The 17,365-nt window shown below is 42.0% G+C and overlaps 1 protein-coding gene across 9 annotated transcripts in view; it reads right to left on the bottom strand.

Moving 5' to 3' along the window:
- PPARD (peroxisome proliferator activated receptor delta) overlaps positions 1 to 17,365 on the bottom strand; it is a 50,106-nt gene that overhangs the window by 31,536 nt on the left and 1,205 nt on the right. For 3 of the 9 annotated variants that reach the window (XM_083445702.1, XM_083445697.1, XM_083445700.1), the window contains one exon: positions 13,956 to 14,046. Coding sequence is in view for 1 of the 9 variants with exons in the window: in XM_083445697.1 (XP_083301823.1) it covers positions 13,956 to 14,013 (58 nt within the window). In the remaining 8 variants the exon portion in view is untranslated. Of the gene's footprint in view, positions 1 to 4,418; positions 4,560 to 9,542; positions 10,414 to 13,955; positions 14,051 to 17,365 lie in introns of those variants that run through there. The other 6 variants (XM_083445703.1, XM_083445696.1, XM_083445698.1 and 3 more) reach the window with 5 other exon arrangements.

Genomic DNA, 17,365 nt, shown 5'->3' on the forward strand with positions numbered 1-17,365 from the left:
ACAAGCCAGCTAGCATATTTTACTTATTTTACTAGCTTTCTTCCAGAATAATCTTTTCCAGATTTAGTATCCAGAAATCAGGGGATTTCTAGTGACCCAAGATTAAGAGATGCTTGGCATCCCTGAAAAGAGAAGAGAGAGAAACCTTTTTATTTAGTTGTCTACACACTTGGCATTCAACATGGAAATTTTTGGCCGTAATGCTCAACAGCCAGTCAAAGAATAGCAAACCAATTTCTACTTTAATTATGAAATTTAAAAACTTTCCACTTCTCCCAACACTGGAAACTTCCACTCTGCATATTCTAGGGCAGTTCAACAATTATCAGTGTTTAAATGCTTGTTTTTCTTTTCTTTTTTACTAAGATGGCAGGACAATCCAGAAGGTATTCTGGGCATGGGGATAGAGATTTATTCTATTTATTTAACAAAATTTAAATACTGCTTGCTTGTAAGAAAACCTCTAAGTGGTTTAAAGGTAAAGGGACCCCTGACAGTTAGGTCCAGTCGTGGACGGCTCTGGGACTGCGGCGCTCATCTCGCTTTACTGGCCTCTAAGTGGTTTACATAAGTATAAAATAAAGCATTAAACCTCAGTATAAAATGGGTATTTAAAAACATGTAGACTATAATAATCAACAGTAGTAAAAAAAAAGAGAAGATGCTTATGTAGCTTCTACATGTCTGAATAGGACTGCCGAAACAAAAATGTTTTAAGCAGGCGGTGAAAATTACAATGAAGGTACCTGCCTGATGTCAAGCAGGCAGGGAGTTTCAAAGTATAGGTGCTGCTACACAGGAAGAACAATTTCTTGTAAGTATTGAACAAATATTATGTGGCACCATTAACGCTGCCAGTTCTGCAGATCAAAGCAGTTGAGGGAGCATATATGGAGTAAAGTGATCTTGCAAGTAAAATGGCCCCAAGCTGTTAAGGGCTTTATATCCTAATAGTACATAATTCCTCGAACTTGGCCTGGTAGCAAATGGGCAACTGGTGCAGAACTCCGAGCAAGGGTGCTATATGCAGACAGGGTTTCATTCCTGTCAGTAACTGTGCAGTACAGCAACTAATTGCAGCTTCTGGTTAAAGTGCATGGGAAGCCCCACAAAGACTGCATTGCAGTGCATTGCGGTAATCCCATCTTGAAGTCACCAATGCTTGAACTACTGTGGCCAAGCTATCCTGGTTCAGGATTGGCTGTTGGTGTCACCCTAGCTGCATGTAGTAAAGGGCATTTCTAGCAAATGAGGCTACCTGGGCCTCCACTGGCAGAACAGGTTCCAGAAGCACCCCCAAACTGTGTACCTGCTCCTTCAGAGAGAGCGCATCCAGGGAAAGCAGTTGACTAATTTACTGGACTAAAGAATCACTCATCCACAGTATTTCTGTCATGCCAGGATTCAAGCTTAACATATTTTCCTTCACCCATCCTACCACTGGATCCAGGCACCAGTCCAGGGCCTGCACCACCTGCCCTGATGCAGGTCTGATGGAGAAATAGAGTGAAGTGTCATTAGGATACTGATAACTCATTGCCCACAAACTCCTAATGATCACTCCAGGTAGGTTCATGTAAATATTAAATATCACTGGGGAAAGAATAGTGTCATCCTGCTTCATGTAAGTGCAAAGGGCCACAAAGCACTCTCCCAAAAAGCATTGTCCTGTAGGTAGGACAGGAACCATTGGAATACAGTGCCCTCCAATTCCCATTTGACAGTGTCAGTCCAGTAGGATACCATTTTCAATGATACTGAAAGTCGCGAACAGAGCAAGAAGCAAAAGCAAAGTTGCACTCCCCTTGTCCCACTCTTCGAAAAGGTTATCCATCAGGGCAACCAAGACACAATCCCATGGCCAGGCCTGAACCCAGATTGAAACAGACCTAAATAATCCGTGACATCCAATAATGCTTGTAGCTGCCCTACCAGAATTCTCTTCACCACCTTCCCCAATAAAGGTAGTTGCAACTGGTTGATATTCTAGTCCAAGGGGTTCAGGCCTGGTTTCCTCAGGAGAGGTTGCACCACAGCCTCTTTCAAGGGAGTAGACACCATCCCCTTAAAGACTTCAGTGCCAACCACACTCTGGCCCCAGTCAAACCCCCTCTGCTAGCTTTAATAAGCCAGGAGGGACAGGGATCAAGAGGATACATGGTCAGGCATATAGCCAGCACCTTGTCTACATCAGCAGACTGCATCAGCTGAAACTGATCTCACAACACATCACTGACTATGGCATTGGGTATTTCATCTAGAACTGCAATAACTGCAGAATTAAGGTCACTCTGAAGTCAAGTGACTTTATCCTCAAAATATATAGCCAGTTGGTCACAGTAGGTCCTCTAATGCTCCAGAGGTTCTTCCCCCTCCAGTCAGTAACCTCCAGAATGTTTGAAATAATTCCACTGGCCAGTGACTAGTGAATGCAATGCAAGCTGTGAATGAGCCTTCTTTGCAACTTGCATGCACTCCCACACGGCTGGCACTGTTACTGGACTAACCAGCGTTCAGTTAGCTTCAGAGTGAGACTTGTGCCACTTGCACTCTAGTCTTCATTCTGCTTGCTTCATAGCCCAAAGCTCTCTAGAATACCAAGGAGCTGCCCTGGCTCTACAACGCCATAGAAGATGCTCAGTAGCGATTATGTCAACCACTCATTTCATCTCACTACTCCATAGTGAAACCAGGGCATCAACAGAGTGTTTAGGAATTCCTCAAGAATTCAGGAACTCCTCAATTAGTCTCTGAGACTGGGCCATCCAAACAGGCCTACTTTACTACTAATTACTACTAATGTTCCAACCATGACAAGGGACTGAATTGCATCCCCACCACCACCAAAAAAAAGTTTGACCTATCCCTCGTATCACTTGGGCTAAAGACAACATCAAGAGTGTGCCCTGCCTGATGTGTTGGACCAATGACCATTTAAAACAGTCCCATGGTGGCTCTGCCACTGGGCTACAGGGCAGTTGATAGACCAGCTACATTTCCAGTCAGCCACTCAACTCCAGCTATACTTTCCCCTACCCATCACCACTGAAACTGGGGGAACATATTCACAACTGCTTCCTACCTGCCCATCCAGACACATCCAATGTCACACTATACAGCTGGGCAATTAGGGCCACAGATAGTAAACAAAGGTCCAGTAGTGGGCACATCCCACACTTTCAGGTGGAAGGTAGTAACTTCATAACAACTCTCCTTATGCTGTCTCTCACTCAGAGGGAACCCACCAAACCAAGTTTCTCCTCTTCCTGGCTTTCACAGGCCTGCTTTCCACATTCTCATTTTCAGTGTCCTAGAATCATAGAATTGTAGAGTTCGAAGGAACCCTTAGTGTCATCTAGTCCAACCCCCTGCAATGCAGGAATCATAGCTGAGAAATCCTTAACAAATCCTTGACCATCCAACCTCTGAGGTAGTCAATTCCACTGTCAAACAGCTCTTACCACCAGAAAGTTCTGCCTCATGTTTAGACAGAATCTCCCTTCCTGTAATTTGAATCCACTGCTTTGGGTCCCACCCCCTGGAGCAGCAAAAAGTTTGTTCCATCTTCCATGCAACAGCCCTTCAGATATGTGAAGATGGCTATCATATCACCTCTCAATCTTCACTTCTCCAGGCTAAACATACCCAACTCCCTCAACCATTCCTCATAAGGCTTTGGGGATACCCTGCCACAGTTGATCCTACTGCACACATCAGATTCTGCATCTACACTCCTGCTATATCCACTCAACTAGCATTCAAACAGTACCACTCACTGCAATCAGCACAAACACCTGAAGGCAGAGATCTAACAGGACAAAAACTGTGTAGTCATCCTGTAGATCTGCTCTCCTGCTGATGAAGCAGCCGCCTATATAAAGATGCTTGCCAATCCTACCTATCCCCCCCAACATCTCCATTCCTTCCCCATTAACGCCTTACGCCAAGAGTAGGCAAGTGTTTTGGGTCCCACCCCACATGCTAGCTTTGACAAGTAGGGAGAGCAACCCACCTGCCACACACATGACATTCTTATGGTATCACATGATGGTTCCACCCTCCTGTCAAAATCTTTTGTGGGGTTTCCAAGCACTTGCTGCTGCTGAAGGAAGCCACAGAGAAGCCTGCATTTTCAAATGCAGCCAGCGGTCCAGGGCTGCTGCAGCATGTTCCAACTGTCCCTCCGCAGCTCACTTCCCTTCATCATACAGTACTATAATTAATTCACAGTGCCACCTATCTATGCCCAATAAAACTTCAGGGTGATGGCATTCTTGCATATTTATGATATGTAAGCTATGCTAAACTGTATTTATTATTTTCTCAATAAAACTGCTTTCTGAATAAAAACCTGTAAATGGCATTACAGACAGCAGGAAATTGTGATTTATTTCTGCCTTAAATGCTTGTTTCCTTACCTTCTTAGTCGCCTTTCTCCAATCTGTTATCCTCCAAAAGCTTCAGACTACAACTTCTTTCATTCTTGACTGTTGGTCATGCTGACGGGGGCAGATGGGAGTGAATTCAAAACACTGGAGGGCACACCAGGCTGAGGAAAGCTGTTCAATGCCGTTAAACCCAGACTTACAGCAGAAGTCTAACCATGTCTACTCAGAAATAAGTTCAATTGACTTCAATGAAGCCTACGTTCAGGTAAGTTGGGTTAAGACTATAGCCTTACTTTCTTTTGCAAGTGGCCCATACTTTGTATTCTGAACGAAAGCCTATGCTGAAGTTTCATATAATTTAACTTTATTTGTCAAGAACTTCCAGCCAGAAGCTAGTGGGTTCCTCTCCCTCTCTGTTTTCCTAGGCACAGAGAGAAACTGCCACTCACACCAACAATTCAGCTTTGTACTGGTAGCATTGCAGTCTAGGCTGCACTCATCCAAGACAGCTGGAAAAGTGCTTAGCAACTCTTTTGCCCCCTCTACAGATGCCTTGAGATTGCTGACTGAACAGTGAGAAATCTGGAACTATTAACTTTACAGAGTTGCATTTTCTCACCTCATTTGCCAGTCATATCAACACTTTCCTGTCTGGCACCCAAATACATTTTCAGTGTGCAAAACTAAAACACCTGCGGATGAACAGATGGCCCTGCAACACTAAGACTATCAGACACTATGCCCATGAGAGAGTAAGAGTCATATCATTGTACACCAACAAACGATGGCACCAAGGCCAACAAGGCAGTGCAAAGTCATAACAAAATCTACCACACCATCCATTCTGCCAAGGACAAAGTCTCCTGAAGAGATCAGAACCAGAGGCTTCAGAGCAAGTTCCAAGGGCATCGTGGCAGGTTCCCTTATCCTTGGAAAAGGTTCCAGTTTAACAACAACATGGGTTAAAAAATAAGATGAAAACACTTATTAAAATTCCTGCCTCTTAAAATCTTAAATCTAGCCACTGGAAGCCAGCCCCCAAAAGGGTGATTTCCCAATGCTTCTCAAAAGTGCTGAAACTTGCTCAATCTCAGAATAATAGAATTTCCAAATTAATGCTACAGCCACCAAGCACACCTTGCTTCCAAACAATCAAGAGGGCCTTCTTGGCTGCTCTAAGATGTATCTTTATATTTTAAGATTACAGAAAATGTGAGGAGTCGTATATGTCTACTTATTTCAGAGTGAAGAAAGGAAAGAATCTCGAAAAGATTAACTTCAGGTAGAGGTGCCTCCAACAATAATTTGTCAGTCTTTAAGAATAGTGGCCATTTTTTCACAAGCATGAATTTAAAACTCATCCAGAATAACAGAAAAAAGTGAGGATTAGAATCTAGACCACAGTTTACAGAGCAGTTGCTAGAAACCCCATCAGTAAAGAGGAAAAACAAGACAATGTCATAGGAACCTATTTTTTTCACAAGGAAGTTGAAATATCTGTGTAGAAACTTCTCTATGAGTCATTCATGAAGAAGGAACAAAGGCTTTCTATAGAAATCTAGAGATTTTTCCTGTGGAAATTTTAGCATGCTTACATCTAGGGGAAATTTTTGATAGTGAATACTTCAAATATATCTATATATATAAAATAAAGAAATGCATATTCAAGCCAACAATTCAAAAATTGCTCTTCTGGTAATAAGGGGTTTGGGGAGTTCTTTCATGCAACAAAGTGGGTTTGATGAAGACCCCCTCAAGTCTGAAGCATTTAATTGCAGTATTACAAAAGACAGGTCCAAACCTCCTTCAATCAGAGCGGTCTATAAATCTTGTCTCTTCAGAAGTAAGATTACTTTAGATAACACTGTGAGGATTAAAACCTGAGCAAACAACAGGAGACAATTCTGTTAATGATTTTCACAGGGATTAGTAAGGCATAATAGCTCTTCCACATTTCTCAGGGCAGTGTATTCTTTTCTCCCCTCCCAAAAAAGACTTCAATCACTGTTACTGGTTTTTGAGTCCAAAACAAGAAATATGTTGGAATTGATGGATTTTCAAAAGGTATTAAGAAAGAGTTGCCAAGAAAAGCAACTTCACCTGTCATAAAAGCGAACACAGAATGAAGTGGCAGCAAAAATGGCAGGATCTCACTAGCCTGTACTTGTCTTCAGAAATCTCAGATTTTTCAACTATATATATATATGGGTAATATATATATATATATATATATATATATGGGTAAAACATTTACAAATCAAATAAAAAATGATGTAATACTATGTTGGGAGCATGGGGCAGTAGAGAAGACAACAAAAGGCTTTGCTCCTACTAATGTTCAACATCTGTATCAGTATGACATTTATCACCACTTGGGACTCTCATTTGCTCACCAACCCTGCCAAACCCCACACTGTCTTGACAACTCCCATATCCTTACAGCTCCTTCACCCCATATACCCATCACAACCCACCCCGTTTCCAAACTCTATCTCACAGTTTGTCCAAAACTCGTGCCACCTCCAACATTTCACCCTAGTCTCAAGATTCCCCATCACTGTCAATCACAGAGAAGAGGGGCATGAAGAGAAGAGAGCTTTCCCCTCTTTCAGCACGCACCGCTTTCGCTGGCAGAAGAAAGCGTGCATTTATAAATGGACACTTCTTTCTGGTGGCAGTGAACTAAGGAGAGAATGTTTTCAGCCTGTAGCAGCAGTGGCGACAATGACGGGGAGGACCCCTTCAGCTTGTCTCCCCTCATTGTCCACGCATGAAACCAAGCTAGGAGGCAGAGGGTGGCAGCAACAACAACAGGAGGGACATGGGAAAGCCCACCTGGGCCACCCACCTACCCACTTGCTTGCTCTGCTGGCCTGTTTACTCGGGCTACTGACCTGCCTGCTTTGGTCACTCACTTTGCCCGCTGTTGTTGTGTTGCAATTTATGTGGTTGCCAACTGGCAGTCACACAAACTGCAGTGTGAAAAACTTTTTCGTACATAGGAAGATATAAAATGCCCCTACTCGGAAGCATCTGTTAAAAATAGGTTTGGTTGCTCCTGAAAGCCAGTATCTTATTTCCTATTTTAAAGCAACACAAAAGGCCCGTGAGAAAGTTTTCCTGCCAGGGTGTAACCCTATCTGTACATCTGAAGAGCAGCATCTCTTCCCAGTAAGCTCTCTTGCCAGCATCAAGGCCACATGTGGAAAACAGACTGAAGCTTTTTTGTCAATAAATACAAATAAGACCGTGGTCAAATAATCAACTCAGAAATGGAATGAATGTGAGAACAGACTGTGATATAGTTATACTAAGAGTGAAGACAGCAGGACGACTCTTGGGGTTCCTTCCAACTCTATAAGTCTAAGATTAATTGGTTAGATTTATATCCTTTTATTTCCCCAAGAAATGCAGATCAGAATACCAGATGTTTTGGTAGTGGTGTTTTAAGTAAGAAATTATTTTCAAGGGCCTTGAGAAGTCATTTCAAGAGCAGCAAAGGCTTTTCCAGAGAGGGCAGCTCTGAACTTTGACAAATGGATGCTTTTCTCTTTGGTAGACTTTTAGCATGCCTCAGTGATATGGTCTTTGCCCAGCCAAATTCACCACAGATGTTGACCATTTGACTGGGCATCTGTTCCTGCACTCTGCATGCTTCTTGAAGACTGTACACCACCAGGGCAGTGTTTCTGAAATGAAAATGTTAATCCTCTCAAAGGATGGGAAAGGACTGAGAAAAGGGCTTTATCTTGCAGATGGTTTTGTTTCAGATACGAACAAAATTCCAGCTGTGAAAAGAACGGATAGGACTTTCTCTAATATGTGGCAACTAAAGAGGAATCGAAAGGGCGAGTCTTACTCCCAATGACTTGATGGAGTTGATGGTTGGGTACTAAAAATTTTGGTCAACAGAAGGGATAAACATGTCACAGTCATCTTTGAAAGATGGGCATTGTACATGCACAGATCCTATTTATGGGTTGGCACAGAGAGACACTTAAAAGAATAGCAGCTGCAAGTAAATTGCTATAGTAAATTTATATCCCAAGTCCTTCTCCAAGGAATGGTGGCTTCAAAAAAAATTAAAATAGTGAAATCAGAATAGGTCTATTGAAATTAATGGGCCCAATTCAGTCATGTTTCAGTGGATCTACTCTGAAGAAAACTCAGTTGAATAACACCAATTGCTTAAAAAAATAGAATGTAATGTAAACCTCCAAAGCCTCAAAGATAATCAGTTTTCAATTGTGCCCAGCATCTGTATACTACTGAATATTTTGATGACTTTGCTGTATGCACTATACAGCAGTTTTCACAACAATGGCAATATCTCTAAGTATCATAATTGATGTTTCATCAGCATTTTCACCTTAATAGCTCTACTTGACCTGTGAAATTGCTATGTGGGAACAACAATTTCCTGCTGCGTCTGTTTGGAATGTTATGCTGCTTTTCAATTTTAGATTTTAATGCTCAGTCTCTAAAAGAAGAAAGACAGTACATTGCCAACACCTAAAATCCTACAACATCTTCCACATTAAAATGACCATATTATGAGTCACTGCTGGCAGAGTTCAGCTACTTAGAAAGAGAAATGTCAGTGCTTTACTTTAATAGCATATTATAACCAGGTGCTCAAATATAATCTGCTTCGGGAAGAAACTGTTATACTAATGTTGCATGCTCACCAAAAAGTTCAGAAAATCACACTGCAGGGTTTCATTTCATTCGGGTGAGATGGAACACAGCTGATCTGTGTCTCTGAACAAAGGCAGAGCCTATTGAAAGCAGACTCAGCAGAAACCCGATGCTGATATACTGAGCTTAATTAACACAGTTGCTTTGAAAGATTCAGGGCAGTGGCATGTTGAACTACCTTCCATGAGAATTTTCATAACAAAACACACACCACTTATTCATGATCCTGCAGCTCAAACAAACGGAACTGAGAATAGATCAGAGGCCACTCACACGTCTCCAGCCTAGATCTCTGTAACCCCCACACAGCGTCTCCGTTTCCAAATGCTAACAAAACAGAAATTAAGGTCTTACTGACTCCAAGCAATATATTGTCCCTACATTATAGAACCCTAAACATCCTCTTGCCTGCACACTGGCCGCAGTATATTAAAACCATGAAAAACAGCAACTCACCCGCCAGGAGAATTCAGCAGACTGCCTGCAGCATCTGAAAGGAGCATGTGACTTTTGTGTACTTCTCTATCGCTCCGCCTCTGCCTCTGCCACCTGCTCAGAGTGTTTATGGAATTGCTGGCCAAGAAAATAGCACAGCTACTGCTTCATGACTGCACTCAAATTCCTTGCCCTTTCTCAGTACAGTTTTAGAAGAGGGTTGTACATGAAGCACTAATTAAGCCAGGGGAAGCAGGGAGTCCCCAGAAAATTCACTGGTGGTGTTACAAGTCAGTAATTCAGACCCATGTCATGATCAGGGTGCAGGAGGCTTCTTTTGAATTGAGGCAGTGGCCACCCACAGTGACCCAGAGCATATAAGCCAGTTTTGCTCCCCACCCCCACCCCAACATACACACTTTTTCATTCATGTTTACAAAGTTCCTGAAAAGAGCTTTTGAAATAAAAATCAGAAAAGTAAACAGGCAGAAGCTGTTCTTTTGCCATGGAAATGTCACGGTCACTACACCACTCCCGGCTACTATGCCAAATGCAGGTAATACAGAGAAGATAAGCAAGCAGGTTTCAGAATGAGCTCTCCCTCTTTGAACAGGGTGTTAGAACTTGTAAATCTCCCATGACTACCAACTAGAAACAAGAAGGGAATGTAGTTTTCTGAACCAGACCGATGACCACAAACACAAGCCAGAATTATCATTCATCCCATACCTACTCTTCACTGAAAAGCCTCCTGATGTTTATTGTTAAAGATACCTTAATTGCAAGGCTCTGAGTATCTAATGCTTTCAAGATCTTCACACACACACACACACACACACACACACAGTGTGTCTTTTAATGTCACCTCATTAGAGAATCAAAAATCTTTAACCAACTGACTAATCTAGGGCAGAGGTAGTCAAAGTGTGGCCATTGGACATACTTGCTGAATCTGGTGGGAACTGTAGTGCAAAACATCTGTAAAGCCACTGGTTAGCCACCCTAATCAAGATGGGGTTTTTTATTTTTAAAAAAGACAACAGGGCAAATTACCACTAAAATCTCTCTAATTTCACAATATCATTAAATAATCTTGTATCAAACATATTGCCAACAAGTAATTTTAACCACCTCTCTCTAAGTCTCTCTTTCCATGCCAGGAAAACAATAATCCTACCCTCAGTAGGAATGAGAAGAGTTATACCATTCTAACTCATGATATATCTAGAACACATGAACACACACACTACTGTAACTTATATTTTACACACACACACACTTCCCAATCTTGCCTTTTCTCATGGAGATGGATAAAGCAGGTGCTAACCTGCATGCCATTCCTAAAGTTCTTCAAAATCACCTTGACTCATCAGACTGAGGCAGATAAAGGATTCAAGACGTAGCTGAACTGGCACACACTGACCACCCTGCACCGAGCTTTTGCAGAAGCTAGTGGATCCAAATGTGCTGTTCTAGCCAACTCCTTTTTCCTGGCCAAAACTGGTAAGTCTGCCCAGCAATAATTATATGGATCTTCCTAACCATATTCCTTCACCTACAATGGTTTATTTTATTGACCGATTGCATTTATATCCCACCTTGTCTCCAAGGAGTTCAAGGCGGCATACATGGCTCCCCCAACCACCCTCATCATTTTATCCCCACAACAAGCTTGGGGTGTAGGTTAGGCTAAGATACAGTGAGTGGCCCAAGATCACACACTGAGCTTCATGACTGAGTGGGAATTTGAACCCTGGTCTCCTAGGTCCTAGTCCAACACTCTAAGCACCACCACACCCCATACACAATTTAAACATGAACACACAGAACATCTGCCAGGTTGCAGGGTTAGTTTCTGGGTGTGAAGGGTGCAGATAGCTTCCCATTTGCTGCTTCATGGCAGCACATGATGTGTAGAAGAAATGCAGTCACACACTGTTTAGTGCACAGGGAAGCCATCCTCTCGCAGGCAGCACTTGCATTTGGCCTTGGGCTCTAAGTGCACTGAGTGGTCTCTACATCTTGCCACCTGCATGCACAAACAATAGGCAGCACAGTGCCCTCTGTCGTCTAAATTGCTTATACTCTTGTTACTGAGTGAAGTATACTACATGTGCATCTTAAAAGAATCCTGCATTACAAGAGCCATTCACAATTAATCCTGTGTATTTGTCACAACACAAGTATATTTTCAAAACTGGTAATTCGCCTTAAGAGTAAAAGGGTGCCATTTCTATTAAAGCATTTTGTTACTCTCCCAATCACAAAGCAATCTGAGCACACTAAATATCACTGCTTCTCAACCAGTTCAGAAATTCATTCTTCTCCCCTCCTGTTGCCCACTGGTGAATAGGAATATTTGGATTTTACTCTTCATCCCCAGCAAAAAGGCAACAGCAGGGTCACTGTTGTGCTTGCAGTGGTATGACAGGGATTTTGTATCCCCATTTCAGGCTTTTGTTTTTACAGAGGGTGTGATCCATGCACAAAACCTGTTCTATCATGAGGATCACTTCTTGAAGGAATCTGCCTTGTGATTACAGTGTAACAAAGGGCACTCTAAAAGTTTGGCATTTTCTTTCCAAAAGCAATAAAATAAACAATCGTTTCACAATCAGTATCAAGCTACATATTCATATTTAAAAGGAAGGCGTCTGTTTATTTTTTTGCTACTATAAAGTCCCTGGGCAGGTTACAACCATAAACATATACAATTATAAAACAAGTAAAACAGTTATAAACATAAAGCAAGATAAGTAAAAACACTTCCACAAATTAGAAACAGTTTCAATATAGTTCTAATACAGATGCATTCATTTTACAGCAACTATAGAAGTGAAATCTATTGTACCCTGCCCCTAGGATGTTGGGATGAAAGGCAGGTTGAATACCCTTAATAAATAATAATTCTTCCTTCTTCTAATAAAATATGACAAGTCCAATGAAGATGCAATGGTGATATTAAATTATAGAAATAAATCTTCTGCAATAAACAGTTTTGTTACCATCAGAAAGTTAAAGATTAAAGTAAATGTAAGAGTGAGTTTAAGATTCCATTTTGGATATACATTATATTATTTTTGCTGTTATCTGGATTATGTTCTTGTATTTTATTGTTGGACCTTATGAATTATCAATGGACTAATTTTAATGCATATTTGCTAACATGATTTTTTTCATTAGCCTCTTGTTTATATGACTATTTAAATTTTGTTATGTATTGTAATTGTTAGTGAATTATCTTACATAAACTTTTTGATGTGAGCCATTTTGAGGATGGTTCAGCATGGAAAAGTGGCATACAAATAAATAATGGTGGCGATAATAAACAGAAAGCTACTTGGGATTTCTCTTAGGTTTCAGATGCTCCACTTCATTCCAGCTAATCTCCATATACCACAAAACAATGACAATGGTCCATGCTAGTTCTTTCAGCACACCACTGGGTCAGCATAGGCGAGACAAGGAGATCACATTGCACAAAATTCCAGAAAACATAGTAGCTCCTCCATTTGCTCAAACATTAATTTACAACCTTTAGCTTTACTGAACTGGCAGTGTGGGAATGCCTTAAATATGAACAGATGAGTTTGCAGAAGAGCACAAACAAAACCACTATAATTTTCTGTCCTCATTTCTAAAAGGCTACACAGAGGGTGGAGTTGTGCATTATATCAAACCTGGTAAAGCCAGGGAAATACATAACTTAAGCCTTGTCTTAACCAAGGTAACTAGGCTTGTGAATCAGTCAGGTAAGCCTTCCAAAGATAGGCAGTGACAGTATTTACAAACTATATGTGAATCCTTTTCATGCAGCAGAATTGCACAGAAAGGTATTCAACTAGGATTCAATGAAAGTAGACCCATTAAAATTAGCTGACTTTATACAGTCATGTTCATGAATTTCAATGGGTCTACTCTGAGCGAAACTTAGTTAATTACCACCCATATCATTTAATGAACAGGATTTGGAACAATTTCAGGGACTAACAGTATTTTACAAAAACACAGGAAAGCATCAGTGTCTAACATGCACTCATTTAAATGCTAATAATTCTTCTTTTTCACAGAGGGAGTGCTGTAAGATACAGAGAATAAACTACCCAAACATGAGTAGAATTTAGCAGCATGCTACCCACAACTCCAACTCACACTCTAACTCCATAATACTCTAAAGCACAGATTAAAACAGAAGGTTAATATACATTCTCTCGTTTATTACTGTATTTCACAGATAACACTGAGAGATATCGTGTTCATTTATATTTGTCAGCTGTTCAAACAATAAGAAGTACTATTATCACATGCAGAATATGAAACCAACAGAATCTGAAAACAACCCCCACATCCATTGCTGGGACTTTCCAGAGTATAATCCAATATATAATCAAATATACCTAGAACCCCCAAACTGAGATTTTAAGAGCAGGTTACCTCTTTTGACCAAATTTCTCCGTTCACCTGTTGGTGAAAGCCAACCTGTCGTTACCATGTCAGCATGAAGGAAGTCCCAAGTGGAAAGAAACTGCAAGAGAGCAAAACATGTTTCAACTCCATGCATAAAAGGCACCAAAAAAAGGTTGCAATCTGAAGAAAAATGTACTGAACTGGGCTTCATTCCAAACAAGTAAACAGAGCTTTAGGATTTGCTTTAGATAAACAGATACACACATAGAGGGATAAGGAACCTGTGGCCCTCCAGATACTCTTGGATTACATTTTGCATCATCAACAACCACACTGGTTGTGGCTGATGGTAGATGGAGTCCAACAACATCTGGAGGCCCACAAACTCCCCCACCCTAAGCCCAGAAAGTCATATTCTGGCTACATAGCTACGCTTTTCTTGTGCACTTAGATGGATGCTTATTAAGGATCTAGTTGTAGTGCTGAAGAGCTCTTAAGGCAGTGGTTTTCAACCAGTGTGCCATGGCACCCTGGGGTGCCTTGAATGATGGTTGGGGGGGTGTCACGGGCAACACTGGCCTCTGTCCCTCTTCCCTCTATGCCTTCCCTTATTCCCTCCTCTGATTCCCTCTTACGTCTATGCCTCCCAAAGGCATGTGTGGCTGTTTGTTGCAGCAGCAGCCCTGGCTACAAGCTCCAGAGGTGAATGGTGGTTCTGGGGCTGGCCAGGGGGTGCTTCCCAGGCCCCTGTGGGGCAGTGTGAAGAGGCACCTCTCTTTGGGGCAGGGGAGCACCTCAGAGACCAGGGGCAGCAGCTGCGGCAGCCCAGAGGACTTCCAAGGAGAGGGGCGAGGAGAGGAGGCTGAGGGAACATTTCAAGTGTGGTGCAGCAGGTAATAGTCGGGTGTCAGAATAAGACCTAGGAAATGTGGCCTCAATTCCCTGTTCATCAATGAAGCTCACTTGTTAGCTCTGAACTCTACTCACACAACTCTCTAAGTTTCAGCTGTCTCACAGGATTCTTATTAGGATAGAACAGGAGAGGAGAGAAGTATGTTCTCAGCTCCTTAGAGAGACAAAAGAAATATAAAAATACCTAAAAGTAAACATAAAGTATGGGTCCCCTCTTATCACAAGAGAGAAAACAAGGACCCTTGCCCTACACCTCCCAAATTGTGAACAAAACCAAAGTTTATATGCGTTTTCTATCCCTCGGTGCTCAATGTTGTTTTCCATTGTCTTAGCTCATGGACAGAATGAGCTAAGGTGCATATTAAGGAGAGGTTTTGAGCATTCACTGTTGATGCTGGGGAGAAAGAAGTTAAAGAACCCTTTGACCTTGTCCACTGACTCACTCCCTTGTGATAAGTTTCAGACAATGACGCTGGCCCTTCATTGCTCAATTCAAAATATGGTTCCTGTTAGTGGTATTTTCTGTCATGCAAAGCTTGAGAATGACCTTCTCACTAGGCCAGGAGTGGGAAACTTGTTAGTCTACCAAACACTGTTGGACTTATAACTCCCACTATCTTTGATCACTGACCATGTTGGATGGGGCTGATTTGGAAGGCCCACAGATCCTCCCGTCCAGCTCATGTGTAGCTAAATAACTTTTAAGGTATTTGCTCAATTTCTTTTGATGGCTGGTGGCTACCATAAAGCCACTAGAATGTTTGCATCACATCCCATGTTCCTGTGTGGGAACTGAAAAGTTAGGTATACAGTGGTACCTCTAGTTGTGGACACGATCTGTTCCTGGGTGTCGTTCACACCCCCAAAAGTCTGCAATAGAGCGGCATTTCTGTGCAAGCGCGGAGCGCAATAGAGCGCTTCTGCATGTGCGTGTGTGGCAAAACTCGGAAGTATACACTTCCAGGTTTGCCGCGTTCGCAAGCCAAAAAGACGCAACATGAACCTAATACAACACAAGGTATGACTGTAGTAGTTTAAATATATCCAGGAAAAGAGAGCAAGTTGAGTCCTTGCAGCTGTCTGGTAAGAAATAGTATCGGAAGTCTGCTGTTGCTTTGGAGGACTGACTGATGCTGTGTTAGCATTATCACATTGCTGGCCAGTCTGCCTTATTGCTTCCTCCTCATGCTAATTTTGCATGCATGTAACAGATAGGTATCATGGACACATTGTAAATCTGAACAAACACCTCCAAGCATCATGTGAATCTGTCTCAACTTTGATAAAGGCTTTGGGCAATGGTGGGGAACCTTTTTCGCCAACCTGCAGGCCAACTTTGACAGATTTAACAGAAAAACCCACTTGCCAATTCCATGATGTCATTATGGGTAATGGGAGAGTCCTTTGCTCCAAGCAAAGGAGTAATCAGGAGCTTACAATGTTCATTTGAAGGCATGTCTGTACCAGCCCAACACCTAATGTCACACATAGGCCAGGTGTGGGTGGTTTGGACGTGTCCTCAAGGACCAAACTGGGTCTGGGACTCTGTGCTGGGCCCAGTTTGGCCCACAGATGGGAGCTTCACCATCTTTGGTTTAGGGATTTTTCACACCAAAACCAGAAGCAAACCAGAGCATTTTGAAAGACTCTACACCATGACAAATATGAGCCTTTTACTTTAATAAAATTCAGGAAGGAGCAACTATCAAAGACGACAGCATTTTCTTCAAAACCTTTTTACCATAATGGAATTGCAGAGTTGGAAGGGACCACAAGGGTCATCTAATCCAACCCCCTGCAATGCAGGAATCTTTCACCCAACATGGGGCTTAAACCCACAACACTGAGATTAAGAGTCTCATGATCTACCGGCAGAGATATCCCTGAAGAACTTTAGCAAGGATAATTTTATCACTATTCCAACTGTCAAATAATAAAGGGCAATAACTAATGTTCTTTTAAAACATCTCTTTCCATAAAAAAAGTTATTTAGAATCAAATATCATAATCAGGAATGTATTTTATTTCGTCCACTCAGTACTCTAAATTTATATTGAATATCAGGCTAAGATAAAACTATATCAGGATAAGAACAGAGTGAAGCACAAATCTACTATTCTGTCTCTTCCTATCACTTTTGTTGACAGCTGTTCATTGATGTTTTCTTCCTCTGTGTCTTAGTAGTATGACTGTTTGCCAGCACATGCTTCCACTTTCCTTCATCCTTCTCAAGACCCCATCGAAGCAATGCAGCCCACTACACTACTAAAAAGAGGATAACCAGCTTGGCAGGGGTGGCAGATCATGGTTGCTCTCTCTGGGCAGCATGCTAGGAAGGACTGGTCTTCATGGTGCCACGGGGGGGGGGGGTAATAAGCTGCCCCCCTCAGCTTGTTTGTTCTTTTCTCATTGTCCCTCTTGTCGCCACAATAGGGAAAATAAGGATTGGAGTCCCTGGCCCCAATTCCCATTGACGTGCCACCCAGAGAGAGAGGATAAGGCAACAATTCCATGCAGGGCCAGCT

The sequence above is a fragment of the Podarcis tiliguerta genome (assembly GCF_965153285.1).
Source record: "Podarcis tiliguerta genome assembly, chromosome: 6".
In the NCBI taxonomy this organism is placed as follows: domain Eukaryota; kingdom Metazoa; phylum Chordata; class Lepidosauria; order Squamata; family Lacertidae; genus Podarcis; species Podarcis tiliguerta.